This window comes from Mirounga angustirostris, unplaced genomic scaffold, assembly GCF_029215605.1.
Source record: "Mirounga angustirostris isolate CCGP_5_RB_7025 unplaced genomic scaffold, mMirAng1.0.hap1 SCAF_14, whole genome shotgun sequence".
NCBI classification, from domain to species: domain Eukaryota; kingdom Metazoa; phylum Chordata; class Mammalia; order Carnivora; family Phocidae; genus Mirounga; species Mirounga angustirostris.
The window spans coordinates 77,064,744-77,091,112 of record NW_026991722.1 but is presented as its reverse complement, the minus strand read 5'-3'; the positions used below and the strand labels follow the sequence as shown (position 1 = coordinate 77,091,112).

The following is a 26,369-nucleotide window of genomic DNA, read 5'->3' as shown; positions in this document are numbered from 1 at the left end:
GTCTTCGAGAGCCGAGCGGCAGACACTTTTAGATGGCAGACACTGCAGCTTGCCCCAGTCCCCACCACTCCCAGCTGCCTTCCAAACACACGGCCTGTGCCAATTGCCCCAGTACCATCACACTTGGGCTGTCGCCCTCTTTAGTGTACTCAGGAGGAGAGACATTTCTGGTTCGTCTATTATAACAGGGCGAGGAGATAAAGGCAGAGGAGAGCTGGGTGTCTCCGGTGAAACCAAGGAGGAAACTAATTCTTTGTGAAATTCTAGTTTAAACATCCTACATATGTACAAAGTGTTTGTGCCAAGAGTGCGGCTGGCTTGCTTTGCTCACGGCCCACCTGACCCCAGTAAGCATCTGCATGGGTGCCCCTGGTCCTGGCCACCGCTGGTCCCTCCCAGACTGCTCCCCCCACACGTCCGCTCTCCCCCTCCTGGAGGTGGAGGTACAGAACCAATGATGTGGCTTCCAACTGGGCTCTCTAGAATCACAGTGCTTCCTGGAGGCGCACTGGAGGGAAGTGGGGACACAAAGAGGCCAAAGCCTACCCCCCACCCAAATCCAGCAGGATCCTGGGATTCTGGGTATAACTCCATCCGAGCAGAATAAGTGACCTGACCCAAGGTGGTGCAGAGCGCCAGAGAGCAGGGCGCTCCCGGACCGCTTACGCCTCTCTCTGTCCGGAGTGCTCTCCAGATGCCATGTGTAACTTTCTGGCCTTCTTGGACTTCTCCACTTGGCAGAGTCCTCCTCGTCACTCTGTTTTTTGGGAAAATGTGGGAAATGTAGGAGGCCCATGTTCTCAAACTTCAGTTGTCAACTCACCACAGTTACGATTTCTGCCACTTCCTCATTGTATTTATCTTTGTTATTTAATTCAACTCAGGCCTATATTGGCCCTTGCCCTGAGGAAAATAAAATTAGTCAGTCATGGCTTTGATGAGCTACTGATATATTTTTAATATGTGAAAATAAATACATGATTATTAAAAATAAAAACATGTCCACCCACACATCACCCAGATCCTCTGTTCCCCATGGTCCGTTCACTGTGCCTGGGAAAACTCCAGACTCAGCTGGAAACTCATCCTGAGCAGGAAGCCTGGCTTGAAGGAAGAAGGGACCCTCCAGGTTGGCGATTGTGCCATTTATTCACACTTGGCAATAAGACGATGCTGTGGGAGTGATGGGGGAGTGGTGGGCCCCTCCCAGGGGCACCCCTGGGTTGGCACTCACTTGGCCTGTGGCTATAGCAAGACTGGGAACAGGCATCTCAAGGGGGAGCCGTCAAATCCCCATCATGGAGTAAAAGGTAGGAAGAAACTGGTGGATGTCAGCATAAAGGGGGGCACCGCCCAATCTTGCTATATCTGCCCCCCTGAGCGCTTCTCCAATGCCTCATGGTTACCTGGGAGACTCTGAAACTGGGCCCCTCACCGTGACCCCATGGGCAAACCTGACGAGAGGACCAAGAAACTCATTTCCAAGGGGGCTTTGGTTTCTCGGTGGCCCCACTTTGTTGGGGGGTGGCTGGCAGTGAAATACGAACCGAGCGAGCCCTGGGCGTCACTAGGGGGCTCTGGAAGGTCACCCCTGACAGGGAAGGCCTGGGATCCCGAGGCCCATTGGTGTGGGGGGCACTGACAGGTGGGCGACCAGTGCTGGGGACATTCAGGCGTGTAAGGGAATGGGAACGTTCCCGCCTCCGAGGGTGTGGAGAGTCTAACCCATCTGTGGACAGCTGCCGGGAGTCTGCCACCACCTCGGGCTCTGTCTTCGAGGGACCAGCTGGGTGAATGGCTCGCAGCGGGGTCTCCCTGGGGCGGGGCGAGTGGCTGCCCCTAGGGGTGGCTGGGGGTGTCCAGAAGAGGGCATGGAGTTTGGCAGCATCCCCCTTTGCCATCCACGGGCCCTCCCAGCTGGTGCCCTCAGGTCGGGAGCCAAATAGCGACTCATCACAGTAAGAAGGAGTGTGGCTGATCAGTCTAGGAAAGGGAAGAGAAATGCAGTGAGCTGGGGGAATGAACAAACCCTAAAAACCTTAAGCCCTGCCTCCCAGCCTGGCACCCACAGCAAGGCCACAGCCCTCTGGTGTCCCACCATCCCCATCTCCGTTGTTTTTCCCCTGCCAAGCAGCCAGTCCCCTGCATCCTGACCTCCCCCTTTCCCAGGCCTGGCCAATTTGCATATTCCATCTTCCTGGCCACACTGATTGGCTTGGGAAAGGCCGTATGACCCATCCTGTCCAATGAGCGCCTGCCTTAGGACCCTTGTTGAAACTACCACGAAAGGGCGCCTGGGTGGCTCAGTCGTTAAGCATCTGCCTTCGGCTCAGGTCATGATCCCAGGGTCCTGGGATCGAGCCCTGCATCGGGCTCCCTGCTCTGCGGGAAGCCTGCTTCTCCCGCTCCCACTCCCCCTGCTTGTGTTCCCTCTATCACTGTGTCTCTCTCTGTCAAATAAATAAATAAAATCTTTAAAAAAAAAAAAGAAAGAAAGAAACTACCAGGAAAGATGTTGTCTGCCAACTGGCCTTGAGAAGCCAGCAGGATAGAAGGGCAAAGCAGCTGGTGGCTGGCTCGGATGCGACGTGGCGGGGCAAGCTGTGCTAAGAGGGAGACAGGATCCAACAACAGCTTGAGCCCCTGATAAACAAGCCCTAAACATCCTTTTTCTGCTAAAGCCACTTTGGGTAAGTCTTCCACGTCACTTGCATGTAGGAGTCCCAATAAGTATAACCTTAATCTTTACAGGTCTTTACCTTTTTTTTTTTTTTTTTTTTTTACCCCCAATTCTCCTTCTCCCTAGTGGCCTTGTCAGACAAACCCTCTGCAATCCTGTGGCCCGTCCCACTGTTTTTGAAATGACACAGCGCAGTGCCTGGCCTCGAGAGGGCGCTCAGTTTGAACTTGTGTTATAACGCTGACCTGGCCTCATCACCAGAGAAGCTTTTTAAATTTTGAATATTTACTGAGGGCTCTTCATGTGCAGGCCCAGAACTCAGCACGTCATGTGCATCATCTCATTATCTCTCACAAACATCCACAGGAGGGAGATATGATAATCCCATTTTACAAACAAGACAAGGAGGCATGGGGAGGGGAAGGCCCCCCGTAACGAGGAGGGTATAGAGACAAGATTCAAATCCAAGGGCCCAAGCTCCGGGATCAGCATTTCAGATATAAGTGACTTCTAGGCTTCTCACCTTTAATTAGATTCACTCAGCAATTTTTTTTTTCTATTCATCTCACAAACATTCAGGGCACACCTATGAGGTGTCAGCTCCATGGCTTTTGGCCAGGACTGAAAGTGCTTCTGTGTTCAAACTGCAAGTCTTTGAAATGTCACCTTTTGATGCGTCAAACCACATTTGCTCGCTGCCTATGGCCGTCCGGTGCCAAGGGTTTCACTCGACAGCATCTCTCTCTTATGCACATTCTCACTTGACAACTTCTGCTTGTCAGCATCCTGCACAAAATTCTGTCCTCCAGGAGAGCATGGAGTTGACCTCCCTCGTCATGGACACCATACCTCTGTTAATGCAGCCCACACTTACTTAACGTTAGCATTTTCAGCTACGTTGCAGGTGTCAGTGCTGCTAACTTCAACCTGACCCTACCTTACAGCCCCTACATCAGATGCACGGCGCTCAAGCTGGCCTAATAACAACGGAGCCTTGCTTTTCTCTCATTGAATTTTATCTCCTTAAATAGGCACCATTCCCATTTTCACTTCTCTCTACCAACCTATGCCCCTCCTGGCTCAGAATGGACCCTAAATACGATTGGCTAATTGTTACGGATTGAACTACGTCCTCCCAAAATTCACACTGAATTTTAAAGAGATAACTAGGCTTAAATGAGGTCATAAAGGTGGGTTCTAAAGCAACAGGACTGGTGTCCTTATAAGAAGGGGGGAGACACCAGGAATGCACATGCTCACAGAGAAAAGGCCATGCGAGAACAGGGCGAGGAGGTGGCTGTCTGTAAGCCAAGGAGAGGCTTCAGCTTGCTAGCTCCCAGAACTTGGACTTTTAGCCTCCAGAACTGTGAGAAAACTAATTTCTGTTGTTTAAGCTCCCCAGTCTATGGTATTTTATTATGACAGCTGTAAATGACTAATATTCCAGTCTTCTGTGTTTTTGTCCAAACCACCGATAACAATAAACAAGATCGAGCCCTGTGGCCCACCACTAGATACCTCCCTCTATGCTGGTATCAACCTGAAATAATCCAAATAATCTCATTTATTAATTTACAATAATAACTATTAGCATCAACTCCTGTTTTTCTAGTTTGTTCGTGAAAAGGCAGCAAAAACCACTTCTGAAACGACTTGCTAAAACTGGGACCCACCACATCTATGTCATTTCATGGCTCAACCACATTAATATTCTTATGCAAACTGCTCTGTGATCTGGGGTAAATCACCTGACCCCCCTGGGCCTCACTTGCTTGGTCTGTGGCGTTTGGAAATGGGTGTTCAACCACTGTCACTTTCACTTACTGAGAGCTTCCTGTCAGGGTATTATGCCAAGCCCTGTACACACCCCATTTCATTTCCTCTCAATAGACCCACTAGGTCCCATTTTCCACAACAGGAAACTGTAGCTCAGAGAGGTCAAGGTACTTGCCCAAAGTCACACAGCATGTCAACAGCAGGGTTCTAATTGGAATCCAGGTGGCTTCATGAGTACAGGAGTGTATCTCCCCATCCTGTTACCTGTATTTGTTCTTCTTCCTTGGTTTGAGGGCTGGGGTGCTGCCCCTGGAAGAGGTGGCCTCGCAGCTCCCGTTGGCCCCTGAGGCCCGTGATGTCCCTGTGCCCACTCCACTGGTTCTGTTGGCCTTCTCCACCCAGGGTGGGTCAAAGTCTGGTGGTGCGGGCCGGGTAGCCGCAGGGCTGCCAAACAAAGACTCATCCACGTAGGATGCCCTGGCCTTGACCCGGTGGCCGCCCCGGCAACGGTGCTGAAGATGGAGGGTCTGCATCCCACTGATGGCCAGCTCCACGGGGGTCTTCACGCTGCCCATGGTTCCGTGTGATAGCAGGCATGCTTTGCCTGCCAGGTCCTGTCTCCAGGGCTCCCTGTAACAGGGGGTCAGGGTGGCACCCCTGTCATTGTTGGTGCCAGCACAGGAAGATGGGCTGTCTCCTAAGTTCCCAACCCAAGGACAAAAGTGGAGCTGCCAAATCCAGGGGACACTTCAGAAATTTGTTCATCTGTCTTTTGGCTGTCACAACAATAGGGAGAGGGGCGCTACTGGCAAATATTTAATGAATAAATGTGCACTCCTAGCATACAGTGCTCAATATTGAACGGGGGACGAAAAAGAGATGGGGCCTGTGCCTATTTTGGCACCAACGAGAAAACTTAGCATAGTGGGATGCGGGAGACAGGGCAGGTCCTTATAACCTGTGTATGTTTATGGGGTGAATAACCAGCATTATCACATGCCTACCTTGTGCAAAAAGCTTCACAAGCATTGTTTCGTGTAATCCTCTTAACAGTCCTTCGAAGTAGCTTCGGTTATGTCCATCCCACAGATGATAAAACTGAGGCTTCAGAAGCCGAAGTCACACCTGTAAGTCGCACCTAATAAAGTTGAAACAGTGGAACAGAAATCTCAACCTGACAGAGGAGTGCAGAGCTTATGCACTTAACCATTCTACTACTGGCGGGTCACACCCATCCCTTCAACTGCCCCATATTCCCCGTTCCCCAAGTCAATACCCCGGTTGATGTCCGCGGTCCCTGCAATCTTGAGTTATTTTCCTACCTGAGCATCTCAGCTCCAGCATGGCGGCTGCAACCTCAGCGCCCCCTCCTCACCAGGTCTGGACTCCTCTGAAGATGCCACCGAGTTCCCAGCTTATCTGCAGCCCGGACCCCGGGAAGCCCGGGAGCCCAGGCACCTCGGGCCGCCCCCAGCCCCCACCCCCCGCCCCAGCCGCAGCCCCGGGAACCGAGCGGACGGAATCACGCGGCAGCCAGGCCCTAGAGACGTGTGCTCGGCGCGCGCAGCCCACGGCAACCAGCGAGGGGCGGGGCGGCGCGGCCGGAACCATTGGCACGGGGGAGGACACCCCGTTCCGGACGCCCCCGGAGTTTCCCCGAAGCCTCGCAGATGACCCTCTCCCGCCAGTCAGCGGTGTGCCCGCGCGTGCGCGCCAGTCCTCCTGGGGCTACAGAAGGGGAGGCAGCGCAGGCGGGGCCCCATAGGCGCAGTGCTCCCCCCGTCCAGCCGCGCCGTTGGTACGTACCCGCAGGCCCCGCCCCCTCCGCGGTTCCCTGCACCGGGGCCCGCATGGCGGCCGGCACGCGCCCGGCGGCCGGACCTCGGTCCCGCGCTGCCATGGCCCAGTGGAGGAAAAAGAAGGGGCTGCGGAAGCGCCGAGGCGCGGCCTCCCAGGCCCGCGGCAGCGACTCGGAGGACGGCGAGTTTGAGATCCAGGCGGAAGATGACGCCCGGGCCCAGAAGGTAGGAGCGCGGGGCCGAGGCACACTTTGGAGCCCGGGCCCCGGCTCCGCGCATCGCCCCGCAGCCTCGGTTTCCCCAGCTGGGGAGTGGGCACGGCTGAGGGTGGGGATCGGCTGGCCAGGGGTCGGAGACAGGACCGCCAGCCTGAGCACGTGTCTCCGTGCCCGCCACGCCCCGGCCGCCGACGCTAGAGCCTCTGCATTCGGGGGCCGGGGCCTTCGGGTCTTCCTGGCCGGCTTTTGGTCGTCGCCCCTCATTGGCTACCTCCTGCCCAGGGGGCGGGTCCTAGCTCCCTTTGGTCCAATGAAAAGTGCGGGAGCCGAAGCCCTGACTTCCAAGAGTTTGGGGGATTCTTGCCGGGTTGAATTAAGCGGAGGCCGGCCCCCTGGCTTGAGACAGTGACGCCCCCAAGACCCTGGTTAGCTAATAGTAAATTAAACTCGCGTTTGCTGACCGCTTAGTATGTGCCAGGCTCCACGCTAAAAACTTTACAAACCTTATCATATAATCCTCATACCAGCTCTGTGAGCTAAGTGCTGCCATCTCCATTTTCCAGAGGAGGACCCCGAGGCCTAGAGAGGTTAAGGAACTTGACCAAGACTTCACAGCTTGTGAGCGGAAGAGCCAGGATGCAAATCTCTGGTTCCAGGGCCCGTGCTGTTTCCACTACTGAGTGCCAACTATATATAGAAGGTGGAGGGTCGGGTGTGAGCACCAAGGGGGCAAAAGAGCTAAAAGCCCATTATTTCCCACAGCCCTGTGCCCAGATGGTGCCTGGCACAGAGTGGGGTTTGGGTAGGTAGATGAAAGAGTGAGTGTTTAGATGAAGAGAGGGATCTACGTTCCTCCAGGTCAGGGACCAGACTGGATCTGATTATGTTTCCCCACCCCAAGGGAGCCAGTGCTTGGCATACAGTAGGTGCTCTGTAAACGTGGAGAAATTGCTAAAGCACAGGAGGGCAAGGTAGTAGGTGCCAAAGAAGAGCCCGCAGATATGGTTCAGACGAAGAGCTTTGCCCTGGTGCAGTCCTGTGTTCAAATGTGGCCCAACCCTGTACTGGCTGTGGGACTTTGGAGAAGTTGTTTAACCTCTCTGTGCCACATCTGTAGAAGGCAGAAGTTTACACATGCGTACAAGACAGAGGATTATATGTGCCTCAGAGACTCATGAAAGGATTAAATTACAGTGTTCACGCATTCTACTCATTCAGTAAATATTGCTGGGGCACCAGTGGATTCCAGGCACTTGGTTTTCACGTGTCTTAGAAGAGAGGTTGGCAAACTTTTCCTGTTAAGGACAGGTGGTAAATATTTTAGGCTTTGTGGGGCCGTATAATGTCATTGTCTTCTTTGATGTTTTTACAGTCTTTTAAATGTATAAAATCCGCTCTTAGCTTACAGACCGCACTAGACACACTGCGTCTCTGAGCCAGACAGTTGTAGGGGGCCACAGAGGGTCACAGATGAAAGAACATAGATTCTGAAGCCAGGGTTCAAATCCCTCCTGGCTGTGTGAGCGTGGACAGGTTACTTCATCACTCTGTGCCTCAGTTTCCTTCTCTGTAAAATGGACAAACTAATAGTCCCTACTTCACAGAGTAGCCATGAGGATTAAAAGCGGGGTAATTTTATATGAATGCTCAGAGCATCACCTGGCTTAGAGCGAGGGCCACAGAAGTTTTAACCATAATGATGAACTAGTGCTCCATAAATGTTATTTCTGAGAGGAAGGGGGACAGCTCTGTCGTCTGAGAAGGCTCCCCAGAGGAGGTATCTGGGTTGGATATAGCTGTGCTAGGACAAGTGGGTCCTGGCTAGGCAGGAAGGAGGCTGCACAAGAGAGAGCAGAGCTGGGAGGGGTGATGGATCAGAAGGGGGCTCGGGAGAGGGGGACAGGGCAGCTTGGAGAAGTCTAGTACCACACACACAGTACATGCTTTGATTGGCCCTCTAGAGTTTTTAATTTTGAGGGTACTGAATGATAGACCAGGATGACAGTGATGATAATACCACCATTTATGTGCTGGATGCTGATCTAGGCTTTACACTTATCCATTTAGTCTTCACACGCACTGTGAGACACATGCTCTTGTCTGTCATCCCTGTTTCCCAGATGTGGAAACAGACTCGGGAAGATTAAGTCTCTCGCCTGAGGTCTCACAACTGGCAAGGGATTGAAACGTAGGCAGTCTATCTGCACGGCCCACTCTCTGAGCCTCTGCCCTGCCCGGGCCCAGTCATGGGGAGCCCTTTAGCAGAGAGGTCACGTGATCTGGTGGGGGCATCGTCGGCTTGAATGGAGGGGTGCCCACGACAAGATAGTCCCTCTCCCTTCCCCCAGTGGTCTGATTGTGCCTGGCGTGACGCTGCCTCTCTGTTCCTCCCTCCCAGCTGGGACCTGGCAGACCCCTGCCCACCTTCCCCACCTCGGAGTGCACCTCAGACGTGGAGCCGGACACGCGGGAGATGGTACGCGCCCAGAACAAGAAGAAGAAGAAGTCCGGAGGCTTCCAGTCCATGGGTGGGTGAGCCAGGCATCTGGGAACTTTGGGGGAGTCGCAGCAGGGGCTCATCATGCCCTCTGTGCTCTGGTACTGATGTCTGCTTGAGGCCCAGCTCTGTGGTAGGCATCAGGTAGACTGAGGACTGACCCAGTGAGAGAGCAGATAAAGCAGACTCAGGGCAGCACTGACGACAGAACAGAGGACGCTCGGGGACTTACTGCAGGACAAAACGCATTTCAGAGGAGAGGGAGGAAAGGTGAAGTAGTGGGTGATATCAGGACACCTGGCTAGCGGGAAAGAACGCTGAATGAACTCTCTTTCTTGCTCTTTACAAATCAGTAGCATCTGGCGCAAAGATTTAAATATCAAGGTGAATATTTTTATAATTTTAAAAAGAAGCCCTTTCTAAGTATGATCTGAACATTGTCTAATTTAACTTCTTTTCGGTTAAATGTATGTTTACAGAAAAACACTGTAAACTAAGTTAAAGTAAATGCTGTATCAGGGACGTACTTGCAACTTTGGGGACCAGTATAGGGTGAACATCTGTAGTATACAAAGAGCTTTTACAAATCAGTAAGAAAAAGATACCCTGATAGAAAACTGGGTGAAGAAAATGAGAAGTCGGCTCACAAAAGGAATTTGGATGGCGAATTAATATATTAAAACTGCTAAACTTTTATCAATAATTAGAGAAAAAGCAAATAAAAACATCTACACGTGGCTACTTTTCACCTTTCCGGATCATAAAGATGAAGAGTTGACCAAAAAGCAGCTACAACCACGGTGCATCCTGTCCCCAGGCCTCCCGTTGTCCTCCCATTTCCATAACGCCAAGTCACGTTCAGTCTCCAAAGGCCACCTCCTTCCCCACACAGGGCCACATGCCTCAGCTGGTCAGCACCCATACTCACGCCCATCTCAGGCCCTGGCCACTTCCCACCCTTTTCTTTTAGCTATAAAGAATTTCAAACATCTAAAAAAAATAGAAAACAGTAAGTCTCCCTGTACCCATTGCCATTGTCAACCGTCCCATTTCCTCCACAACCCCCACCCCCCGCCCCGCTTGTCCCCAGCATCCCGGAGGATTCTGATGCAAATCACAGACATCCCCTCTCTGTATCCCTAAATACTTCCCACATGATCTTACCACGCCTGCAACAGGCACAGATCCTCAGCAGAGCTGAGACCCCGCCACTTTGAGACCCCAAGTTGTCTCACGAGTGCGTTCAAGTCAGAATCCACATGAGGTGTATCCCCCCCAGGGGGTAGGTTTGTCTCCTAAGTTTTGTTCTGTCGCCTTTCTTTTCTTCTTGCTATTGACGTTGATGACACGGTCATCCGTCCTGGTTGGCTTTCCGTGGTGTGCCGCGGGGGCTGCCCTCCCCCTGACCATCCCTATGTCTCTCCCAGGCTTGAGCTACCCGGTGTTCAAGGGCATCATGAAGAAGGGCTACAAGGTGCCAACACCCATCCAGAGGAAGGTATGAGACGGGGGAAGGTTAATGGGGTTTGGGAGGAGGGGATGACCGACTTGGCCCTCCTGTCCAGCCTCGCGATCCCCGCCCCCTTGTCTGGGCTGTCACATCTATCTCCCCTCTGACTCTGGCTGAAGCCCCACACAGCCGGTCCATTTCCCAGGTGGAGAAAGTTGGCCTCTTTGCCATTTGAGCCTCCCCAAGGCTGCCCACTGCTGAGCCCCTGCCCAGGCAGCTCACAGGTACCCCATTATCACCCCTGGGTCCTGAGTGTTGTCCTCAGATAGTTAGCCAAGAGGTGGACAATGATCCTCTGGGGAGGAGGAGGAGGATAAGACAGGGAGGTAGAGTCTGGCTTGACCTAAAGAAGGGTGTGTTCCAGCTGTAGAAAGAGTTGGGAGGGGACACCTGGGTGGCTCAGTCTGTTAAGCATCTGCCTTTGGCTCAGGTCATGATCCCAGGGTCCTGGGATCGAGTCCCGCATCGGGCTCCATGCTCAGCAGGGAGCCTGCTTCTCCCTCTGCTGTGCTCTCTCTCTCTCTCTCTCTCTCTGACAAATGAATAAATAAAAAATCCTTAAAAAAAAAAAAAAAGAAAGAGTTGGGAGTAGTGAGCTGCTAGTTCCTGGAAGGGTACAAATAAGGCTTGGCAGGAATGGGCGCAGGACCGGGCAACGGACCCCTAACCACTTACCGAGACCCTGAGTTTGCCCACTCCCTGGGGGCTCAGTGCTCTGGATCGTGTGGTGCAGGGGGCCGGAGCTGACCCTGCCCCCCCCCCCCCGCTTCCCTCCAGACCATCCCGGTGATCCTGGATGGCAAGGACGTGGTGGCCATGGCCCGGACCGGCAGCGGCAAGACGGCCTGCTTCCTCATCCCCATGTTCGAGCGGCTCAAGACCCGTAGCGCCCAGACTGGGGCCCGCGCCCTCGTCCTCTCGCCCACCCGTGAGCTGGCCCTGCAGACCATGAAGTTCACCAGGGAGGTGTGCTGGGGCCGCGGCTGCTGGGCTGAGCCGGGGCCGGTCAGGGAGGCCTGCGCGGGCTGAGTCATGTCTCTCTCTCTGTCTCTCCCCCGCACAGCTCGGCAAGTTCACAGGCCTCAGGACCGCCCTGATCCTGGGTGGGGACAAGTAAGAGCCCCCTTGCCCCGTGCCACGGGGGATTGACTGAGCCTGGGCGGCTGAGGTACAGCGGTGCTGCTCTGCGCACCCCAAAGAGAAAGGGAAACGTGCAGTAAAATGCCACAGGACTTTCCCACACGACTGCCGACGGGTTCGGGTGCTCCTGGGGGGCTGGTGGTGCACAGGTCAGCGCTCAGGCAGCGCGGTTGTACCTGTTTCAACACGTACCCCTAACAGTGGGCTCTCGCACGGAAATCAAGGAGTAAAGTTTGTGATAGCTCAGATGTGAAAAATGTAGGATTTCCTGCTGCGCTGGTCCCGTCTTTTGGGGTGGCAGGCACCATACCTGTTCCCCAGATGAGCAGACGGAGCACGTGATGGGCCCAGAGCCACGCGGCAAGTTGGTGGTCAAGCTAAGATTGGAACCCAGTCTCCTGCGCCGTCCCGCAGGCTTCTCCCTCCCAGGGCAGCCCGTTCCTTCTTGTTCTCTCGGAATGTCGCTGTGACCGGTCACTTTGGATTCTGAGAAGAATGTTTGGCTTTTAAGTGTTCCTTTGCCTGCCCTGTAATTTGTTGTCTCTGGAGCCCATGCCTGTCCGAAATGCCTCCCTGGGCTAGGCCAGACTCAAAATCCTGGCTCTCGCGGGCATCCCAAGGGGGTTTCAGAGGAGGACCGGAGTTAGGGCCATGTGCCCGGGGGTTTAAGAACAAGGACAGAGAGATCCAGGCCACCTGGAATCTTGGGGAGCTGGCGGTCCCGGGGTTAGTTGGTAGGTGGCGCTAGAAGCCGAGGCAGGGTTGTGGCAGTCCAGAGAGGGAGTGGGGGCAGTTCCGGGGCTGAGCCCATCTCTTTGGGGAAGTCTTCGTGGTATCAGTCCTTCTGTGTGTTTGAACTCGTGTCTTGTCAGGGCAGCGCCTTTGCCCAGAGCCTCGGCGATCGCCTTTCCCTACTTTGGAGCCTGGGGGCGGGTTGTGGGCCTCACCTGACCACCTGGTTCTGGAGAGGGAGAGTGACTAAAGTGGCCTGTGTGTCAAGCTGACACCTCCTCTTCCCCCTAGGATGGAAGACCAGTTTGCTGCCCTGCATGAAAATCCCGACATGTGAGTTTGGGCTGAGGACGGCGGTCTGGGGTCTCCTCCCCGACGGCCAGCTCCTGGGGAGTGCGAGGAGGGCTCTGCCGGGGGCCCCAGTGACCTGGCCTGCACACCCCTTACAGAATCATTGCTACCCCCGGGCGCTTGGTGCACGTGGCTGTGGAGATGAACCTGAAGTTGCAGAGTGTGGAGTACGTGGTGTTCGATGAGGCAGACAGGTAAGACCACATGCACTCCCCTCTGCACCTGCACCAGGGTTGGCCCCGAGACCCGGAGGAAGGACTTGGCCAGGAGAGACCTGCATGGCCGAGCTCAAAGCACTGTTTCCCCCAGCGTGGGCCACAGACCTGAGGCAGCACCTGGGCTCACAGCTGCCTGCACCAAGTTTTTATTTGGTGTTTGTATATTGTATTTCCTTCTAGGGCTGTGGGAGGAAACAGTAAAACAACAAACACATGATTTCAAAGAAATACAAAGTAGCACAAAGCTGGGAGCACCAGACTGGAGCCAGACAGGGGTGGGATCACAACGCAGCTCTGTGACCCTGGGCACATCTGAGGGTCCGTGGCCCTTGGTGGGCGCATCCACGGACAGGGCGCCCACTAGCCCGTGCTGGCAGGTGCTGGGAGAGTCAGTGCTTAGAAAGCCCTCACACCGTGCCTGGCGCAGCGGGAGGGCCCCTGGCATTGGCCTCAGCATGACATGGAGCCGCGTAACTGAGAACAGACTCAAGGTTTTTAGGTCATCACTGCTGGGCATGCGGTGGTCACGCAGAGAAAAAGTGAGCTAAAGAGTGAGGTTAAAGAATCACATGGGACACACACCAGTCCACGTGGCAGAGAGTGTGCAGGGGGCGAGGGCCACGGGTTTGGAACTCGCTGGAGTGGAAGCCCCTCTCCCGACCCCCGCCCTCTGTCCCCCAGGCTCTTTGAGATGGGCTTTGCCGAGCAGCTGCAGGAAATCATCGGCCGCCTCCCCGGGGGCCACCAGACCGTCCTGTTCTCTGCCACGCTGCCCAAACTGCTGGTGGAGTTCGCCCGCGCGGGTGAGTGAGCCGGGGTGCAGCTAGGGGCCTGGGGGGCTCGTCCTTCCGTGGCTACCCACCTCCGCACCCCCCCCCCGCCAACACCTTCCCTGTGCCAACCGCAGGCCTCACGGAGCCCGTGCTCATCCGGCTCGATGTAGACGCCAAGCTCAACGAGCACCTCAAGGTGAGGCTCCACCCGTGCCCCTTCCCGAGCCTGCAGCCACGGCCCTGTGAGCCCACCGTGGCCCCTCTCCCCACAGACCTCCTTCTTCCTTGTGCGCGAGGACACCAAGGCTGCCGTGCTGCTTCACCTGCTGCGCACCGTGGTGCGGCCCCAGGACCAGACGGTGGTGTTTGTGGCCACGAAGCACCACGCCGAGTACATCAGCGAGGTAGGGGGCGCCCTGAGGGAGCCAGCTTGGGGAAGCCGCCGCTGGGCCAGCCTCCTGGGCACCACCACCTCCTCTGCGGCAGGCTTGGAGCTGCGGCTCCAGGTGCGGCCACCAGAGGGCAGCACCAGGGCTGGACACAGGCCTGGCCAGGGCTGGTCCTCTTTTATTCTTTAACTTTTTATCATAAAGAATTCCAGGGGCGCCTGGGTGGCTCAGTCAGCTAAGTGTCTGCCTTCGGCTCAGGTCCTGATCCCAGGGTCCTGGGATCGAGCCCCGAGGCAGGGTCCCTGCTCAGCGTGCTTCTTCTCCTCTGCCCCTCCCCCTGCTCATGTTCTCTCTCTGGCTCTCTCTCAAGTGCACGCGCTCTCTCTCAAATAGTTAATAAAATCTTTAAAAAAAAAAAAGAATTCCAAATACACACTAACGTCAGCAGATAGCATCACGAACTCCCAAGTACTCAGTTATCAACTCACACCTAGTCTTGATTCCTCTGATATTCCCCTACATCCAGGTTATTTAGAAGTACCTCCCCCGCCCCCAATCCTGCCATTTTCTGTAGATTTTCAGTGTCCCGTGTATCTCACGTTTTAAAATGGAGGCGTGCCCTGCAAGCTGGAAGCTGGGTAGAGTGTCCTAAGCTTCTGGGAGCAGTGTGGTGGAGTTTTTCCATACGCATATGCCTGGGATCCTCCGCATGGGGCAGTCCGGGTGTCCCAGAGGCTGCCAGGGCCCTTTGCCAGTTGTTGCCACCTACCCCAGGGCGGCCACACCTGGGGTTTGTTATCTGAGGACGCAGTTCACTGGGTTTCACGTGGTTGTTGTGCACTTAACGGTGCTTCCTTGTGCAGCTGCTGGGATCACTGATGAATAAAACCAAAATAGTAATTTTTTTTTTTTACGATTTTATTTATTTATTTATTCATGAAAGACAGAGAGAGAGAGAGAGAAGCAGAGGGAGAAGCGGGCTCCCCGCTGAGCAGGGAACCCGAAGTGGAACTCAATCCCAGGACCCTGGGATCATGACCTGAGCCCAAGGCAGACGCTTAACCATCTGAGCCACCCAGGCGCCCAAAATAGCAGTTAATACTGTCACGGTACTTCTAATGTCCTAGGCCCTGTGCTCAGCCCTGTATACATATTAACTCATTCAGTCCTCGTCACAAAGCCACAAAGAAGAAATTCTTAGTCTCCCTCGTTCTGCAGACGAGAAAAGCGAAGGCACCGAGAGGTTAGATAACTTGCTCAAGGTCACACAGCTTGTTAGTAGCAGAGGCGGGATGAGGTCGGTCCCTGCGGGAGACCTCTGCATTGATACTCCTCCGGCCCCACGGAGAGGTGGGAGGTGATAGAGACCTCACGTACTGACGAAGTATCACACCACAGCTACCCCTCAGAGCTAGGACTCAGACCGGAAGTGCCCCCTACTCCAGAACCCTCAGTCTTCCCACCACATCGTGGCACCCCCGCCGTCCGTGTCCTGGCTTCCTCACCTGTCCCCTGCAAGCCCTCTTACCCCTTTCCCTCCCTCTTGTCTTCACTCTGAGCAGCTGTTGACGACGCAGGGGGTGAGCTGCGCCCACATCTATAGCGCCCTGGACCAGACGGCCCGCAAGATCAACCTCGCCAAGTTCACCCACGGCAAGTGCTCCGCCCTCATCGTGACTGACCTGGCAGCCCGCGGCCTGGACATCCCGCTCCTTGACAACGTCATCAACTACAGCTTCCCTGCCAAGGGCAAGCTCTTCCTGCACCGCGTGGGTGAGGAGCCTGGGGCTGGAGCTGGCCCAGGGTGGGAGCTGAGGGTGCAGGGTCCGGTGCTTCAGGCGGAGACATCGAGGCCTGGGGAAGGGCCCCATAAGGTCGCATCTCTGGAGGATGTGGCCCAGGCATGACTCGCACAGCTCTGAGCAGCTCTGGAGCTCTTCTGGGCTCTCTCTGCCTTTCCTGTCCTGGGGCCCGAAGACATGTCCCCGATCCCCCTCCTCCTCACGGTCCTCTCCCTGAAACTCTGTCTTTTTAGTTCCTCTCCTTTAAACCTTTGCAAGATTGAACTAACACACGGACCCCTCTGCCTCCTGTTCATCCAGGGCAGACAGGAAGGAGCGCCTGGCTTTGTCGAGTCAGCACGTGGGGCCCACCTTCCTCTCTGCCGTCCCAGGCCAAGGACTCTGTCATTTTTCAGGGATAAAAGTAAGGCACCCACATAGTAGGGAAACTGGAAAATGAAGCAAAGCACATAGAAGGCAGTAAGCCACGCGCCTGTCATTGGTGAAATGACAGCAACTGGTGTGTCCCCCGCCACCCAACGCTCCTGTCCGACCTGGGTGCGAGCATTTTACTGGCTCTTTCCGTCTTCACAACCATTCTATGTAGTTGGTGCCAGCATCATCAGCCCCATTTTTTTTTTTTTTTAAAGATTTTATTTATTTGACAGAGAGAGACACAGCGAGAGAGGGAACACAAGCAGGGGGAGTGGGAGAGGGAGAAGCAGGCTTCCCAGGGAGTAGGGAGCCCAATGCGGGGCTCGATCCCAGGACCCTGGGATCATGACCTGAGTCGAAGGCAGACGCTTAACAACTGAGCCACCCAGGCGCCCCCATCAGCCCCATTTTATAGATGAAGAAACTGAGGCCAGGGAGGTTCATAACTGGCCAGGGGTCATACAGGTAGCAAAGTGGGACAGCTGGGGTTGGAACCCCCTCTTCACCACTATCCCTCCTTGCCTCCCTGGTGGCACGGCTGTCATTTTAGTGTGGCTCTTGTCACTGCTGCCTTTTTAAAAATCGTGGTAAAAAGTATACATAACGTACAATTTCCATTTTAATCGCTTTTAGGTATAAGTTCAGAGACAGTAAGTACATTCATATGGCTGTGCAGCCATTACCACTGTCCACCTCCAGAACCTTCTCATCTTTCCAAACTGAAACTCTGTCCTCGTTAACCCTAATTCCCTGGCCTCCCTCCCCCAGGCCCAGGCAACCACCATTCTATTCTCTTTGCTTTTTTTTAACTCCTAACTACGTGCTTCATTTGTAAATACAAATAAGCTCAATGCGTGTCCGTGAGAGAAGAATCTGGCGGGAAGGTTCCATATGATTGAACATTGTTGAATAAGTAAATTCTGGCTGCCCATGCTGGGCCCCGGGAGAATTGCTTCCACCTTCAGTCAGTGCGTGTGGGAGGCCTCCATCCGGGTCCCCGGCTGCGGGTCTGGGGGCCTTGGCTCCCTGTTGTTTGCCAGTTGCCATGTCCATATGGCTCTGGGAAGAGCTGGCTTGCGGGTTCCTCAAGGGGTCCACAGAACCCCCCCCAAAGGGAGTTTCTCATGTGCTCTGTGACCCACAGTGTGAGTCAGACCACCCCAAACGAATCTTGCAAATGTGGTGACACTTTGTTGTTGCAAATGCAGAAATAAGCCAAAGATAACGTTACACTTGGATTCCCTTAACACAGAATTAGAATCACACTGGACATTCTTTCTTGTCACCTTTTTCTTGCGTCAGCCTATGTCGTGTTTTCCGTTCACCATTAAACATCACTCTGTGACAGGGGTTGGCAAATCTGTTTGTAAAGGGCCAGATAGTAAATGCTTTAGGCTTTGAGGGCATATAATCTCCCTGGTCTCTGCCATTGTAGCTCAAAAGCAGCCTTAGAAAATATGTAAATGAATGTAAATAGGCTGTGTACCTATGAAACTTTATTGACACGAACAGGTAGGGGGCCAGCTTTGGTCACTGGCCACAGTTTGCTGGCCCCTTTCCATACCTGTGTAATTCCCACCATGTGGTCATCAGCTAAGTCATTTAGCCAGGCCTCTGTCAAGTCTTGAAGTGGTTTCCAACTTGGGCTTGTTTTGGGCACAGCTGCTGTAGGCACCCTTGAATGTGAATCTTTGGATCCTTGGTTATTTCCTTGGGGAAAATCTCCCAAAATGGGGATGCTGAAGACTTTGGATGTTGATAATGAGCGCAGGTAGCCTTATTTTTATTTCTGCTAACTTCCCAGAGCACTGTGTGGGCTCACACACTTGTGCCGGGAACCCTGGTGACCGTTGGTGCCCCTTCTCTTCTCATAGTCAGGGACAGCAGCTCAGCGAGTGTGGCCTTGGCCTGGCCCACACCCTTAGAGTCGGGCCAGCGGGACTCATGCTGGCTGTAGGGTCCTTTGTCTTTTCTACAGCTTGACCTTTTTTCCCCACAGGCCGCGTGGCCCGGGCTGGCCGAAGTGGCACAGCCTACTCCTTGGTGGCCCCAGACGAGGTCCCCTATCTGCTGGACCTGCACCTGTTTCTCGGCCGCGCCCTCACTCCTGCCCGCCCCTATGAGGGGTCCTCAGGTGAGTGGAGGCCGGGGCCCTGGAGCAGGAGTCCCTGTGGGTCCGCTGCGGAGCCCATGGTGCAGGTGGGGGAGAAGCTGTCCTGGCTTTGGGAGGAGGCGGGGCTGGATTTGACCCCAGGGTAAGAGCCCTATATATTTTTTTTTTTTTAAAGATTTTAATTATTTATTTTAGAGACAGAGCACAAGAGGGGGGAGTGGGAGAGGGAGAAGCAGACTCCCTGCCGAGCAGGGAGCCCGATGCGGGACTCGATCCTGGGACTCCAGGATCATGACCTGAGCCGAAGGCAGTTGCTTAACCAACTGAGCCACCCAGGCGCCCCAAGAGCCCTATATTTTAAACTCAGAGTTTCACATACAAATCCAGATTCCTCATGTCTGTTGGAAAACGGCTGGGTCTGACTGCCTAGTCTACCTTTTCCTGAGGTTGCTGTACAGGCAGTGTGGGCCATGTGCCCGGGATAGATGGGCCCTCAGGTTCACGGCAGCCCCTGCCTCCCCTGCTCCTCTCGTCTGGCCCCTGCGGGCATCTGTTTGAGACCCTGCCCTTGACTAAGTTTCCGGGGCAGCCGAGGCAAGCAGAGAGAGACTGAGGTTCATTCAGGCCGAGCTCCCAGAACTTTCCCTTATTCTCTGTGGGGTGGGATTGCACGGGGTGGGCAGCGGCGATCATGGTCGCCTTCTCCTGTGGTCCTTCTGTGTGTCGAGCCCTTAGTGCACATTGTCTCCCATGTCCATCTGAGAACATAGGGAGGGTTGCTTCACAGGTGAGGCCAAGCCACTCATCCCATGTTGCTTATTACTCAGCAGGGAGGTGGGAGCGCAGATTCAGCAGGCCAGGTGTAAATGGAGCCCACACTCGGGGCAACCCTGCACGCGTTCACTGAGCACCCCACTGTGTGCTGCATCCGTGCTTCAGAGCATCAGGAGCACCTGCAGCCCAGCCGCCGGGCCCATTGTCCAAATGCAGATTCTGGAGCCCTCGGCAGACCTCCCGGGTTGAGGCCAAGCAGTGGGGGGGGGGGGGGGGGGGGGCAGAGAGAGGGAAGGAGCCCCCACCGCAGTGTCCCAGCAGAAGCCAGCCACGGAGTAGTTACCTGTTAGGGGGAGGCCATCCTGCATTTGCCCCAGCGCTAGCCAGGTGGGCAGCATGGCCCAGGACCGGCTTGCTGCAGAGGAGGTGGGCTCTTGACCCAGTGCGGGGGCTGCATCCTGTCACTGCCCTGCAAGCGCACTGCTGGGCAAGACTGGACCTCTGCTGCGCCTCAGTCTCCTCTTCTGTAACGTGCGGTTGTTGTGGGCACCCGGTGGTCTCGTGGGAGAGTCGGCAGAAAGCACGAGCGAGCGAGTGGCTTAGGCTCCGCAGGTCATGGGCCCCACGGCAGCTCCTCAACCCCGCCCTTCCGGTGCAAAGTTAGCTAAAGACAGCAGGAACGTGGATAGAAAACGCTCTTCAGGAAAACAGGCAGTGGCTCTCGGGTTGTAATTGCGGGCGCCCAGTCGAGCTCGGTCAAGTGGCTGGCCGGAGCAGCTGCTCCATAACGGGATTATTTCGTGGTTCGGGGGCCTGGGAGGCGAGGGCCGGCTGCGGGCCTCCGACGGGCTCCGCGTGTGTTGGCAGGCGCGGTCAGCGTGGACGGCGTGCTGGGCCAGGTGCCGCAGAGCGTGGTGGACGACGAGGAGGGTGGCCTGCAGGGCACCCTGGTGGCGTCGCTGGAGCTACGGGGCCTGGGCCGGGTGGCCGACAACGCTCAGCGGCAGTACGTGCGCTCCCGGCCTGCGCCCTCGCCCGAGTCCATCAAGAGGGCCAAGGAGCTGGACCTCGCAGGGCTGGGCCTGCACCCCCTCTTCAGTGAGTCCCTGCAGGGGGCGGGGGTTGGGACAGTGGGCCCCTGCGGAGCCTCCCCGGCCTCAAGCCTCCTCCCCACCCCCACCAGGCTCGCGCTTCGAGGAGAAGGAGCTGCAGCGGCTGAAGCTGGTAGACCGCATCAAGAACTACCGCTCACGGGCGGTGAGTAAGGGGGTGGGAGAGCCCGCGGGTGCCTAGGGGTCACGGTGGCTGCCGTGGAGCCGGGACTCTGGCTGAGCTCCTGACCCCAAGCAGGACCCCAGCGGGGCTTTTCTTCTGAGCTTGCAGCTCTGCCTCATCAGCATCTCAAGTGATGCCCCTTGTTCTGGAACCGTCCCTGCTGGCCTGCAGCAGATACCCCATGTGGTAGCCATTTCCTGCCGCTTCCAGAGGGGTAGACTGAGGCTCACAGAGGGGAGTGACGTGTGCCAGGCCTGTCAGCGGCCTGGAGCTGGCTTTCTGCGCCTTTCATCCCCTCTTGACTCCCACTGGGCACCCCATCTGGGGCCTGGGCCCATTGTCCAAATGCAGATTCTGGGGGGTGGGATTGCACGGGGTGGGATCAGAAGCACCAAAAGACCTCCCCGGGAGTGGGCGAGGCTGCCAGGCAGCCAGTATCAGGGAAGAGGAGCTGGGGACGGTCATGGTAGAGAACACTGGTTTCAGAGCCAGGTAAACCAGGATCAAAATGCCACTCTCACTTGTCTCAGCTGGGTGACCTCAGGTTGGCTGCTTGCCCTCTCTGGGCCTCCTTTCTAAGGTGAAATGCAGGTAACCAGAGTACCCACCTCACAGAGGTGAAAGGACTTGGGGAGGAATGCCATAGGGAGCCCACCAGGCTGGTGAGGGCAGCGCTGGCAAGGAGGAGGCCAGTGGGTGAAGGACTCTTGTGTTCCCTCCACAGACCATCTTTGAGATCAACGCCTCCAGCCGGGACCTGAGCAGCCAGGTGATGCGCGCCAAGCGGCAAAAGGACCGCAAGGCCATCGCCAGCTTCCGGCAGGGGCGGCAGGGGTGGCAGGAGGACACAGCTGGCCCCGCCCCAGGCTGCCCGGCACCCCAGGAAGAGAAGCCTGAGGAGGAGGAGGCAGCGGGAGAGAGTGTGGAGGTACGGGCCCTGCTCTGGCCACCCTAGAGGCTGGGCCTGGGGGTAGAGCCGGGCGGGGGCGGCTACCCTCAGGGCTTTGAGTGGTCACTGGGGGGGATGCCGGGACTCCGTGTCCATCTCCCGTCGGGCTCATGGTACGGCTCCGCTGTCCCTCGCCCAGAAGCCCGGTGCCAGATGTGTTTCAGGCTCCAGAATCTTTAGGGTGGGCACACTGTGCATGATATGACACCCCATTGAGTCTGGGGTGTCACCGCCCTCAGATGCGTCAGGGGGTCCCCCCACAAGGTGTGCCATGCCAGTCCCCACACTGAGGGGACAGGCCCAACCTAGGCAGCCTCACGTCGGCTCAGCTCGGCTTCTGCCGCCAAGCGAATTTGAGGGAAGCTCATTTCCAGAACCTTGTGGGCTAGGGCGCTGCAGCCAAGCGACTACGGCACAGGGCCGGGACCCACGGGGCAGATTTGGGGCAGCGCTGGAGGGTCCCTGGTGGCGGCTGAGTCGTTGTCCTCCTCACCATGACAGTCTCAGCCTGAGGTCCGGGGCAGGTGGACAGGGGCCGAGCAGGGACTCTTGCCAGCAGAGAGGGCATGACACAGGCATGTGGGCCTCAGACACGGGGCCTTCGTGCCAGAAAGTAGGCTGGGGGACACGGGCACCCTGTTCGCCTGGCGGGCAGGGCCCTGAGCCCGCGCATCTACCAGGATATTTCTCTCGTATTTTATTTGCACCGAGGGCTCAGTAGCCAAAAGTACAGGTGGAAACTCCTGGACTAGTCCATACTGTATAGAGCAAGGCCAGGCCCAGAGAGGGGCAGGGCCTTGCCTTGGTCACACAGCCTGAGGCACCAGCCTGGGGCTGGCAAGTGGGTCTCGCCCCGGGTGGCCCCCAGCCCCCTCCTCCTGCACCCGGCCTGCTCTGCTGGGGCCGAGGTAGTCCTGCAGTGCAGATGAGGAAACAGAGGGTGCGGGTGGAAGCACCAGACTTCTAAAGTCCCGGAAGCCGCTGGCCCTTAACTCTAGCTGGACTGGCAAGTGGAGAGGCCAGTGGCTTCCCTGGGGGGTGTGACGCCGGGCCTCTGTCTGCCAGGATGTCTTCACGGAGGTCATGGGCCAGAAGCGGCCACAGCCGGGACCTGACCGGGGAGCCAAGAGGCGGAGGGAGGAGGCCCGGCATCGGGACCAGGAATTCTACATCCCCTACCGGCCCAAGGACTTCGACAGTGAGAGGGGGTGAGTGGCTGGCTGGTCCTGGGGTGGGGCAGGGGTGGCCTGATGGGCCCCCCACTGACCCTGTGGCATGTCCCGGCCCTTCGTCTGCAGCCTGAGCGTCGGTGGGGACGGGGGGGCATTCGAGCAGCAGGTGGCTGGCGCTGTCCTGGACCTGATGGGGGATGAAGCCCAGAACCTGACCAGGGGCCGGCAGCAGCTCAAGTGGTGAGTGAGCGAGCGAGTGAGCATGCACCCCCATGTACCCCTGCCTGCCCTGTGGTCCCACACAGCAGACAGGTGGCCCCTGTCTGTCCTGACTCCCGTTTGTTCCCCTAGAGCAGGAAATATCAGTACCCCCATTAGACTGTGTGCAGCATGGATTGTGAGCCCTCCTGTGTTGCCCTACACGATCACACACAGCAAGGACAGTGACCCCACCACCACATCCTGTCCCCTTGATTTGATCGTACACAACAGGGATCTTGATCCATCTGTCCTTCCTGCTAGCTCGTCTTTCTCGACAGAGCTCATGCCCCATCTCTCCCATCTGGACTCTGGTTCCAGAGAAATGGTGTGACTCAACCCAGGGTCACAGAGCCAGGAGGTGGCAGAGTAGGTTTGGGAACCCCTGTTGGGCCCCTAACCCTGATCCAGGCCCCCCAATTCCCAATGACCCCCACACCACCTTTTGAGACCTGGGCTGCCAGGAAGAGGTGAGGCGGGCAGGGAACGGGCCTTTATTGAGCACTTGCTGTATGCCAGACATGGGCTGGCTGCGCCCCTTGTGGTGGGGAGGAAACAGGCGCCCCAGGCCACCTCCTTCCACATCAGCTCTCCCAACTCTGTCTCCCGCAGGGACCGGAAGAAGAAGCGGTTTGTGGGACAGTCGGGACAGGAGGACAAGAAAAAGATCAAGACCGAGAGTGGCCGCTACATCAGCAGCTCCTACAAACGGGACCTGTATCCAGAGGGGCGGGGCCAGGGGCGGGGCCAAGTATCCCCTAGAGGCGGGCGTGGGGTCCGGAGGGGCCCATCAGCCTCTGTCCCTGCATACTCTGGATGTGGGGGCGCGGCCGAGCACCTTCTGATGCCTCACCCCCTAGAGGTGGTACCTGTATCCGCTCCTTAACGCGGCTTCCCAGCTACCAGAAGTGGAAACAGAAACAGAAAATCGATGATCGTGACTCAGGAGACGAAGGAACATCCCACCAGCGAGGCCCAGAGCGAAGAGGTGGGAAGCGGGGCAGAGGCCAAGGTAATGGTCCTCAAAGCAGTTTGGCAAGTGGTCCGTTTGATCATCCAGGGACTTGGTTCTCTTTGGTCGGGCTGAGCCCTTCAGCGGTGCCAGGCTGCCGTGGGATTTGAACGGGCTCTGTCCGCTCCCCTCAGCGTCTCTGCTCTCTGGCTTCCGTTTCTCCCTGTCTGTCTCTGTCTCTGGTTTTCTTGGAAGCATCCTCTCTGTCACTCCCTAGGCTCTCTCTCTCTCTCTGGGTCCCCATTCCTCTCTTTCCCTCTCTGACTCTGCATCCCTGTCCCTGCTCCTCTCTCTGCCTTTCTCCTCATTCTGTCTCTGTCTCCTTTTCTTCCCATCTCTCAGACTTTCTGTTTCCATCTGTCCCCCTCGTCATTTCATTCTTTGTCTCCTTTCTTCCCGTGTCTTGGCCTTTCTGTCTCCTTTCTGTCTTCATCTGTCTCCCTCATCATTTCTCTTCCCCTCTCTACACATGCATCTCCCAGTCTTTGTTCTCTCCTCCCCAGTCTCTCTGTGTCTCTCTTTTCCCTCTTGGTGTCTCTGTCTCTGTCTCCATCTCTCTGTGCCTCTGTGGATGTGCCCCTGCCTCCCCTGGGCCTCGCACCCCTCACGACTCAGCTCCCCAGAGAGGATGGCCTGTGGGCTCCAGGAAGGAGCAGCCGTTCTCCCTCTGTGCTTTGTCCTCCTTGGAGGTGATGGGTCCCTGTCAGGCGCCCTGGCCCCCGTGGAGACAACTGGGGCTGCCTTAATGATCATCTGTATGGGAGCTCTGAAAAGGTCACTCTTGCGGGAGGGGAGGAGCCAGGCAGGGAGAGGGAACGTGGTAGAGGAGGGGGGACCCAGGACTTAGTGGGGAGCCAGGGAGGTAGGGGTAAGTGCCCTCCCAGAGATCTGGGAGAGCAGGCTGGGCTGGGGCCACTGACGTCTGTTGCCGCCGCTTTGCTGTGTGACCTTGGGCACATCCCTTCCCCTCTCTGGCCTTCTCTGACCTCTCTCCTGCCCAAGGAAGTTAAGCTAACAGCCTAGGGCGTGCAGTCCGTGGAGACAGGGATTGGAGTCTTTCTCAGTCAGGGCTGGGTCACCAGTGCCCGGTGTAGAGCACATGCTCAATAAATCTCCATCGGATGGCCTGTAACCGTGATAGTGCCCTTAGGAGGCCCTTACTCTGGGCTGGCTCTTGTTCTAAGCACGGTACACACCTCCTCACCTCCTCCTCATTGGGACCCGTGAGTTGGGTGCTGTTATCTCTGATTCAGAGTGGGGAAGGGAGGCACAGAGACGTTAAGTGACTTGCTCAAAGTCCGAGAGGTCATGGCTGGGATTTGAACCCCGGCAGTGTGGGCTTGAGGGTCCATGCTGTTGACCACGACAGCAGACTACAGAAGCTTTATTGAGTACCTACGATGAGCCAGACCCTGGGGCCACAGCAGTGAACCCAGAACGGGAGCGGGGTGGTGGTGGGTGGGGGCGGCCTGGAGGCTTCTGGGAAGAGGAGGCCCTAGGAGTGGACTGGAAGGCTGAGCTCCCTGAATCCCTGTCCTGGCAGGTGCGTCCCAGCCCCGCACCCCAGGCGCCCCTGCAGGCCGCGTGCGCTCAGAGCTCAAGACCAAGCAGCAGATTCTGAAGCAACGGCGCCGAGCGCAGAAGTTGCGCTTCCTGCAGCGAGGGGGCCTGAAGCAGCTCTCCGCCCGCAACCGGCGCCGAGCCCAGGAGCTGCAGCGGGGCGCCTTCGGCCGGGGCGCCCACGCCAAGAAGGGCAAGATGAGGAAGAGGATGTAAGGCACGTGACCCAGCCCCCTGGCTCCTCACGCGGTGCAGGGGTGGACGTCAGCAGATGTCCCCGAGGGCCACTGCGTGCCTGGCCCTGTGCCGGCGCTGGCGGAGCTCTCTGCAGAAGAGGGGTGCTGCCTGGCCACACAGGGCAGCGGCCGCCTCTGCCCAAGGTGGGCCTTTCACACAGGGTCTTCAGGGGCGCGCGGGGGGGTTGCCGGCAAGGTCGGGACGGCCAAAACCCGGGGTGGCCACTCAGCTGCTACTGCTTCCATGTGTTCTGGGCGGTTCCTGAGTTCAGAGCTGGTGGCCACTCGGGGCCGAGCCCTCAGTGCCTAAGGCCCAGTGATGTGTTTTTAATGTAATAAACCTTTATTGCGCACTTTGAGTGGACGGGGAGCGCCGTCTACCCAAGGAGCCGGGAGGGGCGGGCCCAGGTATTAAAGCCCCAGCTGGTGTGCCCACTGAGTCCAGAGAGTGGGGGCTGGGGAGGGAGGTGGGAGGTGGGAAGTGGGGTGTGGGGCAGAGGGCTCAACGGCTCCTCCTCTGGCAGTGAAGGGGTTCACGTGGCCCCACCACATCCCCACCACACCCGCAGAGGTGAGAACCTGTCCTGGCCTCTGCCCTGCAAGCCGTGTCCTCCCCAGCCCCAGTTTGGGGTCCTGGGAAGGTCAAGGGCAGCCTCCAGCAGTTGGATTCTCAGGCCACGGATCACCTGTGCTACTCCACAGTGGAGGAGGCCTTGTGAGC

At 56.8% G+C, this 26,369-nt stretch overlaps 2 protein-coding genes across 5 annotated transcripts; one reads left to right on the top strand and one right to left on the bottom strand.

Moving 5' to 3' along the window:
• Positions 1-929: 929 nt before the first annotated feature.
• RITA1 (RBPJ interacting and tubulin associated 1) lies at positions 930-6,401 on the bottom strand. 3 transcript variants are annotated; one of them, XM_064578422.1, is made up of 4 exons: positions 6,263-6,401; positions 5,461-5,594; positions 4,721-5,086; positions 930-1,983 (listed from the first exon to the last, which is right to left on the bottom strand). In XM_064578422.1, the coding sequence occupies exons 3-4, from the start codon at positions 5,029-5,031 to the stop codon at positions 1,476-1,478; spliced, it is 819 nt and encodes a 272-aa protein (XP_064434492.1). In that variant the 5' UTR covers positions 5,032-5,086; positions 5,461-5,594; positions 6,263-6,401; the 3' UTR covers positions 930-1,475. The 3 variants fall into 3 exon arrangements, with proteins under 3 accessions (XP_064434492.1, XP_045743553.1, XP_054366484.1); XM_045887597.3 differs by lacking the exon at positions 6,263-6,401 and adding an exon at positions 5,779-6,251; XM_054510509.2 differs by lacking the exon at positions 6,263-6,401 and adding an exon at positions 5,779-6,251 and having other exon boundaries at positions 5,461-5,581.
• Positions 6,307-26,001, top strand: DDX54 (DEAD-box helicase 54). Of its 2 annotated transcripts, none has more exons than XM_064578413.1 (20): positions 6,307-6,480; positions 8,872-9,001; positions 10,398-10,468; positions 11,258-11,446; positions 11,544-11,593; positions 12,644-12,685; positions 12,802-12,897; positions 13,603-13,724; positions 13,829-13,890; positions 13,967-14,098; positions 15,646-15,856; positions 18,299-18,433; positions 20,054-20,284; positions 20,370-20,443; positions 21,186-21,389; positions 22,476-22,618; positions 22,709-22,822; positions 23,453-23,557; positions 23,740-23,828; positions 25,396-26,001. In XM_064578413.1, exons 1-20 carry the CDS (start codon positions 6,307-6,309, stop codon positions 25,626-25,628), a joined length of 2,607 nt encoding a protein of 868 aa, XP_064434483.1. In that variant the 3' UTR covers positions 25,629-26,001. The 2 variants fall into 2 exon arrangements, with proteins under 2 accessions (XP_064434483.1, XP_045743551.1); XM_045887595.3 differs by having other exon boundaries at positions 23,740-23,852.
• Positions 26,002-26,369: the final 368 nt, after the last annotated feature.